The sequence below is a fragment of the Pagrus major genome, chromosome 15 (genome assembly GCF_040436345.1).
Source record: "Pagrus major chromosome 15, Pma_NU_1.0".
Lineage (NCBI taxonomy): Eukaryota > Metazoa > Chordata > Actinopteri > Spariformes > Sparidae > Pagrus > Pagrus major.
This window is the reverse complement of record NC_133229.1, coordinates 15880774-15891632: the sequence shown is the minus strand read 5'-3', so window position 1 is coordinate 15891632 and position 10859 is coordinate 15880774. Positions and strand designations below refer to the sequence as shown.

The following is a 10859-nucleotide window of genomic DNA, read 5'->3' as shown; positions in this document are numbered from 1 at the left end:
GCAAAACATTAAAGGATGCAGACACGGCAGCAGAAAGCAGTTTAAGGAGTTCCTGTCTGTGTTGGCCTTAAAGTTCATTCTTGACAACTGAATGGACCTTTATGGTGCAGTTGTTTTGTCTACGTCTGTCTCCAAGGTCAAGAAATATGTTTAAATTTACACTTTTAAGCCAACCTGGACAAGAAGTCCTGAAAATGGACATTTTGTGGAAGCAAAGAGAAGCCAAAATAATTTTTTTTTTTATATATATAAATCAACCTCCATTGTGTTATCACTACTTGGTAATTCATGCTAAAACTTCAGTACTACTAAATACCAACAAATGTAGAACTTTGAGAAATATGTGCTCTTAATTATTCTTTTGAAATGTAAGAAATAAATTCAAGTTTTACAATTTTTAAATGTTTCAGATTCACAATTAAAGGTGCAACTAACATTTTAGATGAACTTTCAAGCCTAATGGTTGTAAACATTGAAGCGAACTGGCTTTTTGAGTTTGGATTATGGTGGGGTGAAAAACAAACCAGCACATCTAGAAGTCTTACAGTTAAAAAAGGATTACATAACCAAAATAGTTACTTCAAAAAAAGTTTATAGTGCACTTTTTAAAGATAACGTTTTATTTAAGTCAAGAATGCAGGGTGTCAGGGTCGTTTATCTGAGCTCATCTTTCTTGGATCATGTGACTGACGGTATCATCTGACAGGACAGGTCTGTTTAGTTACCATCTGTGGTCCAGATGTGCAAGTTCTCATCTGGAATTTTGGTCTTATTTTTTTTTTTTAAACTCAAATTTGTAGGTCAGAATTTGACTTGATTTTAAATTGAATACTTGAATTTTCTTTCTGAATTTTAAAAACTTAAAAAAACAACAACATTGCGCCACTTGATCAATGATCATTTAAAATATTTCAGTGTCTTTACATGATTCCTCTTCTTACAGCCTTACTTTGCTTCCACCAAAGCTGTACAACTTGGCAAACTGCATCTGCCGATGAAGATGGTGCGATTTGATGGAAAGTTTCAGAACAGCTACTAAATGGACTTTGTGGGGAGATCATTTTTTCAAATGTAGAACCAGTTCATTATGTTTTTTCTGCCTCAGCGGGTCTGAAGAATGAATCCATTAAACTGAACGGACAGATGTGTGAATGTAAAGACGGTAAGTCGCCAACGGCAGAATGCAAGTTAGTACTGATGGGCTCTTTTCTAACAGGGGACAGAGGTGACAGAGAGGGAGAGGATGCCATGCCAAAGACCACAAGGTTTCACAGCGTCATACAACTACGTTTAATAAGATTTGCTTATTAGTACAGAAAAAGGAAAAATTAAGGTGGGAACTACAAACTCTGAAGCAGTAGTAAGCATTAGCAGCATTGAGCTCCATGTTTTCAAATCACAGTTATACTGCAAAAAAGTTCAGACCAAGTCAACAATCTCATAAAAGCCTCGTCAAGATAGAACCAGTGTTCAAGTCAGGAAATTAAAAACCTAGAAAATAAAAGCACAGATGCCTTACGGGGGAAAAAAAATACATTTCAAAAGTAGTGGGATGTTTGTGGAAAAAAGCACACTACCAATCTTTTTTTTTTCATCTACTTTGAGATCACAACATGACGAGACCTACAGTGTTTACCTACCCAGAGAACGCCCATGAAGCAGAAGTGAATATACAGGATACTATCCAAGTCTAGTTACATGAAATACATACGTATATCTATAGAGAGGAATATATAAAATGGTTGCCATCATCCAAATCATCATCTTTTTCATTTGCACATACACGTTGTGTTATAGTTCAGGTATAAATGGTTCTGTTCAGTGAAAGAGAAACTGGAAAAAAAGGGCCAAGAGATGGATAAATACTTGGTGGTATGGTGGTGAATAACACTGACAAAGTATGGGACTATTTAAAAGACATGAGGGGGGCTGTTATTAGCATCAGCTGTATAAACTGGTAGAAAAGGCCGGCCAGAAATAACATCCTCACATGAGTGCTGGAGTCTCTTTTTGGATGATGACAGTAGAGCACGGGACGTCACAAACACTTCAAAATGGAGCTTCAGCCTAAATAAAAAAAATAATAATTGTTTGAGATTTTGGGAAAATAATTTGCTGTCTTATTAAGAGTTCGATGATCAACATCACTCTCACGTCAGCACAGTAAATATGGAGCTGGAGCCTTAAAGCTAAACTTAGCATCAAAACAACAGCAGCCAGCCAGTTTCTTTCTGTACAAAGCTATCAGTTTTTGCCTGCCAGCACCTTCACAGCTCACTAATTAACATTTTATATGTTGTTTGTTTAATTCCTACAAAAACAAAACCGTAAAGTGACACATTGAAGTGTTACAGGGGTTATATGAAGGACTTTTTGGACTAAACTTCCAAATAATCGACCTAACAACGTGTCAGTTGTACACTTCTGTTTCTGTTTTGATTAAATCAAAGAGATACGTGTTCATTAGTGAGCTTTAGAGGTGTTAGAGCTCAGAATCTAAGCTAGATTTTGTTGCATTTGGACATAGTCAGGCTTGCTATTTACCTGTTTCCTGCCTAATGCTAATCTAACTGGAAGCTGGCTTCATATTGGCCAGATACGAGCCTGGTATCCATCTTCTCATCCAACTCTTGGCAAGAAAGCAAGCAAGAGGGTGGATACCACTCACATATCTGTGCATTAAATATGAGGCTACAGCCAGCGACCAATTATCTTAGCTTAGCATTACGACATGAAGCAAGGGGGTGGTAGCTAGCCTAGCTGTCTCAAAGTTCACAAATTAACACATTATATCTCTCCAATCCGAACACAAAGTTCAAATAGTTTTACGACAGGGTTACGTGCTGGACTACTTCTTGGCGGGGTGTTAATGCTAGGCTAAGCTAACACTACCCTGGCTATAGCTTTACACAGACTGTACAGTCATGTGAGTGGTGTCAATCGTCTCGTCCAACTCTTTTAAGCAATTAAGCTACCGATGGAGGGTGCGTACCAATCTCATGTCTCTGTTAAATATTGACCTACAAACAATGACCAATTATCTTAGCTTAGCATAAAGACTGGAAGCTGTATGATAGCTAGCCCAGCAGTGTCCAAAAATGTGTCAACCAGCAACTCTAAAGGTGACAAATGACCACATTTTATCTAGTTTCTTTAAGTGTAAAAGCTTTGGGTTTATGAGAGGGTCATGTGCCGTGCTAGTTCTTGGCAATGGTGTTATTGCCAGGCTAAGCTAACAATCCCCTGGCTATATAGCCTTATGTATTCTTTGCAATATTTTTTAGTGGTGTCAATCTTCTCATCTAACTCTTGACAATCAAGCGTGCGTTATGGGGTACCTACCAATGTCATATCTCTGTTAAATATTGAGCGACAGACAATGACCAGTTAACTTAGCTTAGCATAAAGACTGGAAGCCGGTCTATGTCCAAAAATTTGCCTTCCAGCACCTCTAAAGATGTCACATTAACACATTTTACCTTGTTTCTTTAACAACCCTTAGTTTTACGAGAGGGTTAGGCCTACATGCCGGACTAGTTCTTGGCTGGGTGTTAATGCTATGCTAAGCTAATACTCTCCAAGCTAGCCATAGAGCGTTATACTGTACAGTCATGAGAGTGATGTCAGTCTTCTCATCTAACTCTTCGCAAGAACACGGATTAAGAGTTTTTCCCAAAAAGTCAAACTCGTCTTTTAGAAGATCAGCAGGAAAAAAGCATGATTTAAAAAAATCCAAGTACAGAAACAAACCAAAAGTTGGGGAAGTAAAAAAAACAAAACACTTCAGACAATTGTGATGAAAAGTTACCATTCTACAGAGGTACATGCTCTTCCCAAACTTATAGCATATTACACAATTCATCTCTACATTTACATTCATACTTAAATACAATCACACTGGTGCACTCTGCAGGGACCGAACCTACGAGAAAGAGGAGGAGTGTGACATGGCTGTTTGTTTCTACAGAGCTGTATGTGAGGAACAGGAGGGGTTATTGTAGAGTTAGTGCTAATAGTAGCAGGCTAAAAGCAATGTAAATGGTCAGTGGTGTTGTCCATCTTCCACAATTACATCACAACATACTGCATGTATGCTCCATTCTGCCATTTTTATTTTATTGCCCATTCATTTGTTTACATTGCGAATCACTTAAACATCACCAACCACCAATCTGTTGTTTGTGAGTAGTTTTTTTTTTTTTTCTCCGTAGATCATTTTCACACTAATGTAAGCAACATCAGCGAGTTAACACATAAAGCTTAGCATTTCAAGAATCGAGACACTTTAGTAACAATATTACAAAGTTTTTTTTTTCAGCTTCAAAAAATGAAAAAAGTGAACAAACGAAAAAAATAAACTTTTAAAGAATTAGCATCATAAAATTAATTTATTCCAAGTAAAAATACAAAATAATATTAATGACATTGACCAGATATGAAAGTCTCCCCCAGAAATAACTATTAATGGTTGAGAAATAAGTCTGTAAAGAAAAAATACGAAATAAAAATGAAAATATGTAAATATGTTTAAATTCTTTTCTTTTTTAGCAAAACTTTCTAAAAATAATGAAAATTTCTCAGTACAAAGGCTACATTACTACTGGAAGGTACTAGCAGGTAGAGTAGGTAAATACACAGTAGAAAATGATTTTAGTGAATCACAATGCTTGCAATGAAAATAATTCTGCAATAAAGATTTATGCCTCTTTTTCTTGTTTTCTTCTTTTCTACAAACAGTACAAACAGTATTGCACATTACAACAAAGAATCAAGGTTCTTAGCCTTAAAAAATGGGACTAATTCAAGTCTTGCGTGAATAGAAGGCCACCAGTCAATTGATGCACCTTGGGGGCTTTCGATCAAGTTACAGGTGAAAACACTTGTGTCTGTTTTGTGTTAAAAATAACATTCTCGTCTCTCTACCTCCAGCTGTTCAGCGACTCTCACAAGTCTCCTTTTGTTTTTTATTCTCTCCCAACGACGTCAGGCTAACAAAATCAGGGTCGCGTTGCTTTTTTACAAAACAAAAGGGAGCACATACTTTTAGGAAACATAAAAAACTTCTCTTAAAAAAATAATGAACAGAAGATCTCTTTCACAACTCTGGTCAGCATAGTAAATGATTGATTATAAATATACAAAAACGTGGGAAATATGTTCAGTTTTCTCTCTGAGCACCTGATAGTTTTTTTTCTTCCTAAAGAGCTCTTTCTCTGATGTTTCGACCAATTTTGACCAGTGGGACACTCACCCTCACCTCCACTGTAATAAAGTAGACTGTACTCTCACTAACTACATCATTATATTAGTTATAAAGCTCTAGCTCCTTCAGTTGTTGTCTTTTTCAAAAAAATAAATTCTTAAAATAAAAGCAAATAAGCATGATAAAAATAAAAAAATCAACCATCTGTTAAATCATTTCTCTCGAAGAATTAAATTAATATATATTTTTTCATCTGAATAAACTTACTTAGAAAATATCAGTTTCTCTCCTAATATATTTCAAAATTGAGGTATTGCAAAAGATCTTGTCAGTCAGAAAGCACGCTTTATCGTCTTTTTTTTTTTTGTCTTTTAACAAAAAGAACTGCTGACCGTCGAAAACTGTTCAGATACAAAGAGTAGTGCATAACAAATATCTATCATAGAGAAGGAACAAACATAGAAAACCTGTCTGGGTGGGGAAAGAAATGTCACAAAAACACCCAGAATTCACTTTCATAGGGATACGTATTATTACTCATGGTTAGCCTCGTGTTTTTAAGTCTTTTTTTCTATCAGTAAAAAAGTATCTTCTGCTTAGTTTCAATTAGTTTTTTTTCTTGGACAACAAAAACATCTATCCTAAAGCAAAAAAAACAAACAAACAAACAGTTTGCGACTAAAACGAGAAAGAGGAGAGGGACTGCGGGGCGCCAGCACGGGACAATCACAACTCACGGACAGAAAAAGAAAAGGGGGGAGGGGAGGACGACACACATTAACTTGCAATGATGTAGGATCCTGTTCGGATTGTCCACAAGACTGCTAAAACCAGTGTAACTTGGCCGCCCACCCCTGACCCCAAACCAGAGCCGCCCTGTCTTCAGCAGCCAATACTTAAATTTCATTGCATTCAAAACCACCTTCCCCCTCCCCCACCCACCCCATCCTGTTTGCACTGCGCACTAGAACCTTTTGATAAAAAACTAAAAGATATATATGTCCACCATTTTTTTTTTTTAGCAGGTCCATTACTTCAAGCTTTGCAGGAAAAAAAAAACATCTGGATAAATATGGTAACCCCAGCTTGCACATCTGTATCTTCTGGATCCCACCCACACCCACCCACCCACAAACACCCCAGCCCAGCCCAGCCATGTAGTGAGAGCATGTGCGGCGCTCAGTTAATCAACCTCAAGTCTCCAGTAGCTTCAATGTTTCATTTTACCCCCTCCCCCCACCCACCCCCCCACCCAGATTCTTCTTCCCATCAGCCCTCTTTCCTCATCTAATCCACTGCACCACTGCAGGCCGTGCGAGCGGCGGCCTCCTCTGTGTCTGTTAAAAGTCGAACACGTGAGCTCTTTGGTTGCGTTCTGGGACGTAAACGTGCGCTTATTGTCGACGGTGGGACAACTAAAAAAAAAAAAAAACCCTCAGTTCTCAGTTTTAAGCTCACATTGTTGCGTCTTCTCTTCGGATCAGACTCTGTAGGCGTCTGTTTGTGTGCGTAAGAAAGACAGCCGTCCGTGTGTGTGTGTGTGTGTGTGTGTGTGTTTGTGTGTGTGGAGAGGCTTCTGTGTATACTGGTGCAAGTGTGTGTACAAGAGAACATATATACGTCTGCATACACTAGTTATGAAGTTTCACAGGACTTCTATGTCGGACATTAACGACAGTTAAAGCGAATCACAGTTCTAGGCATACTCAGACCTAACTACATACGGTATAAAAAATTGCACAATTATATCAACAATCACTGCAAAAAAGTACTTCACCTATCATAGACAGTTTTAAATGGTAATCCTACATTTAATTTGATTTGTGATTATTAAGGTTGTTTTTTTTCCCCCGTCGTCTGGATGTGTTCACTGCCTGTTTGTGCAGGGTGTGTCTGCGGCGGCCGCGGCCCGTCAGCCCGACCGGCGACGCGGAGCCGCCATGATTCCTACGACCGGTCCTCCCTGCCTCTGTCCAGTTCCGTGCGAGTCGAACGTACGTCTGTAGTGTGTTGTGCAAACATGGGCAGAATCGAATAGTAGACATGATACTGAAAAATTCTATTGCATGCAGCAACCTGATTGAAATAAACATGCAGTTAGGGGCGACCCACCCCGACCCCCCACAAAAGGTAGCCATCGTCGTCTAGGGGCGCCCCCTCCCCCTGTGATAGCTCGTCACTCCTCTCGATCGGTTATTATTTTACACCCTAGCCTGAATAAAGTACGTATGGTATCTGTTTATACCATGGATTTAGCAGCAAAGCTATTGCAGCATTACATTTACATAACACTAAAAAATAATGTTATTATAAAAATAAAGACCTAGAAATCGAAAGCAAACTAATCCGATTGCGTGTATGAGGTATTAATATTTTCAGAGTCAAAATTGAGAGCGAATATAGCCGTGGTACTTTTACTCTGGGCGATACGGGCCCACACTACTGGATAGTTGTTAAATCTTGCTACATCTTATGCCACCTATTTAAATTTTCTGTATGCTTAAATTTCATTTTGCCTTTGGTAATGACTTTTTTTATTTTTTTACTAGGGGCAATATAACTACAGCTTTTCAAAATAAGTGCATGCTCCTTTTACATAAAATTTAAATTATCCATATATGTATAGATAGGTACAAAACAAAAAATATATACTTTTTTAAATATTTGTGTGGTCCCACCTCTGTCTCAGTACGGGGGAGGGGGGGGGGGATCCAACAGGACGTACCACACCACCCAGTCAACAGAACGGGGAACTGAAAGTAGCCAGGTGTCTAACATACCATCCTGTGTGTGTGTTTCTGTGTGTGTGTTTCGTAAGATTTTGTGCCAAAGTGCAAATTCTAAGCTGATAGACTTTCGCATTTCATTTCCCCGCAATGCTTCATCAGAGGGGAACACTAGACAATGAGTTCAGAGCCATGTGGTATGAAGACAGTCCCATGGGTTTGACGGTATCCTTTTTGCTTTTTTCATGAGGTGTTTGTGGGGAGCAGGGTGGAGTAGCTGGGGCTATGGGGGAGGGAGCGGGGGTTGCAGCGCTGTCCCGGCCTGTAAGGTAGGAGGGGTGCAGGAGGTGTTCGGGACTCGGGTGTGGGTTCACCGGGGCAGGGCTGACTGGTGACGCCCCCTCAGCTCCAGCGGAAGGACACGTGTCGAGGGCGGTCGCCCCCCTCCTTCACCAGTGGCTTGTGAAACTCTCGGCCGGCTCGTGAGTGGATGCTGGCCCAGCAGTACTCGCAGTAGTACTGCAGGCAGGTGACGTTGGCACAGAAGAAGGGGGCGAACTTCCCCCCGCAGCGTGCCCCCTGGCACTCGTCACACATCTGGTCGTCCAGGACGTACGGCTTCACCTCCACCTGTGGAGACGGAGGATGAGAGGAGGAGTCTAGTTTATTCACGGTCGTCTCTTAGACCACTGGTTCTTAAACTTTTTCTGTCACCCCCCCACCCCAATTATTAGCAATTATTGGGGAAGCAACAGTTAAAAAGGATCCAAACTGAATTTTAGTAAAAAATAAAGCAAACACTTCTGTTCACACAATCACATTCATTCAGCTTTGTTTTGTTTTTTTGGGTCATCCACAGTCCCCTGCAGTCGATCTGCGCCCCCCTGGGGGTCCCACCTCCGAGTTTGAGAGCCACCGCGTTAGATAAACATGGATTCTGCCCTGAATGGGCACTTTTGTAGCCAGTAAGCAGCTCTCTCAGCTGCTGGCATTAGGTGAAAGGTTTGTCTCTATGCAAGACTAAGCATAGTTATGGTAAAAATGCAGTCCCCATTTGAGTATTGTGTTCTCATATTCACTCTTAAAGGTCCAGGATGTTGGATTTAGGGGGATTTATTTGCAGAAGTTGAACATAATATTGATTATGTAATCATTATAATTATGTTTTCATTAGTTTATAATCACCTAGACCTTTAAAACAATCCTATTCTTCCCAAAACAAGTAAAATGATTTCAATAAGATGGGTATTCCAACTGATATAAGAAAATGACATTGGAAAAAAGGGGGGGTTATCTAACTGGTGTCCTCTTCCTGTTTATGCTGGACATATACACTGTAAGACCAACACAAACAGGATGTAAATATGCTAAAATAACGGCTATGTTTCTCCAGGGATGTTCACTCCTTCAGGCCGTTCTCCACAAACCCCCCTACGCGAGGCAATCTTTGTGCAATTCTCCAAAATATAACCAGGCTAGATTGAGGCAGGTATCCTCCCGTCCAGCAGTGAAATGAGTCTGACCACTAAGCCTGGAGACAAGAAATGAGAACTCAGTCGCCATGGAGACGCCTCAGTGCATGAGTAGGCAGGGGTGGATGCTAACCTTGTTATAGCGTGGCCACAAAATGAAAGGTTATCAAATGCTTCAACTGTAGGAGAGCGTCCCTCTTAGTTCAACTCTGCAACAACTGCAGTGCAATATCCACGAGACAAATGAGGAGCGCTGCCACGCTATTAAACACCGATATCAACTGAGCGGACACGAAGCTGACCAGAGGGTAATGAGCTTCTGTGTCCCATCATCAAGAGCCATTTACTGTTAATGGAATTGTGGACGCTGAAGGCGAGAAAAGGGAAAATTAGAGAGGAAAGTGGCAAAAAGAGGCATCCTTGTTCCGTACCACAACTTTACACTCTCGAGGATGTTTCCCACTTTCTGCAGCAGATATAGATTCTTTACCTTCTTCTTTCTGTCAGCATAAATCATTTTAAACTATGATGTGATGATATTTGCAGCTTTAAAATCCTTTAAAAATCCTCGCCTGCTTTCCTGAGTGTTTTCTTCTTTAACTTGTTTTATTTGTATTCCACCCAGTCCCAGTCATAATAATGACACCCTAAACCCCCACTGAAGATCGATGGTGATAGCTGAGGTGGGGCGGACTGCCCCGCCCTGCAGAGGCTCGGCTTCCTGGCTGACACCCAGTCTCTCTTGGTCACGATCTGTCCCGCTGCAATTGGCCGACGTGCCTAAAATAAGCAGGCTGCAGCTCAGCCCGAGTGGATATGCATGTATAGGGAACTACTATAATTAAACCAACCCTCTGTGTCTGCAACTTGAAACATCTGTCGGGACTCCGGCAGCAAAAGGCCGTAGTGATTGCACAGCCCGGGCTTGGTCTTCCGTTATTGTAGGCTGTGCAGTTGGCTGAAAACCCGTCTATAATGAAAGCTCTGAAACATGGGAGAGGGCTCAGGCAGAGTTCAGCTCTGCAGCATGCCATAGGAATGACTGTGAAAACCTCAGCTGTGGTGGAGAGGAAGGATATTGTGAATGAAGCGCATGAACCCACTCACCCTTTTGTCGATGTCATTGTGCTGCAGCTGAACGAAGCGAGCGCTGATGGCAGCAATGTAGCTCTGCTGATTGGAGAAGGCCACACGGCCCGCTCCCTTTGGGTATTTGAGCTCTGGGTCGGTGTCGATGCCGGCGTAGCAAACACCTCCGTACAGCCGGTCCATGATCATAGCCAGCTCCACTGGAGAGAAGAAGAAAGGAAAGAGGGAGGATGATTAGTGCTACAGCCAGGCCCCTTGGGAGTTTTTGGCTTTACTTTTGTCCTCATATTGAAAGCACTCAGCCTTTCTTAAAAAACTTAGTGAAAGATTTAATGTGGACTTTTGTGATTGACGCTTTTAATACCTGAT

The 10859-nt window shown here is 40.8% G+C and overlaps 1 protein-coding gene across 6 annotated transcripts in view; it reads right to left on the bottom strand.

Moving 5' to 3' along the window:
- Positions 1-6461: 6461 nt before the first annotated feature.
- Positions 6462-10859, bottom strand: part of cpeb3 (cytoplasmic polyadenylation element binding protein 3) — a 42804-nt gene continuing 38406 nt past the window's right edge. For all 6 annotated transcript variants that reach the window (XM_073481317.1, XM_073481314.1, XM_073481312.1 and 3 more), the window contains 2 exons: positions 10509-10690; positions 6462-8559 (listed from right to left, as the gene is read on the bottom strand). In XM_073481317.1, coding sequence (XP_073337418.1) covers positions 8332-8559; positions 10509-10690 — 410 coding nt within the window. In that variant the 3' untranslated portion in view covers positions 6462-8331. The remainder of the gene's footprint in view (positions 8560-10508; positions 10691-10859) is intronic.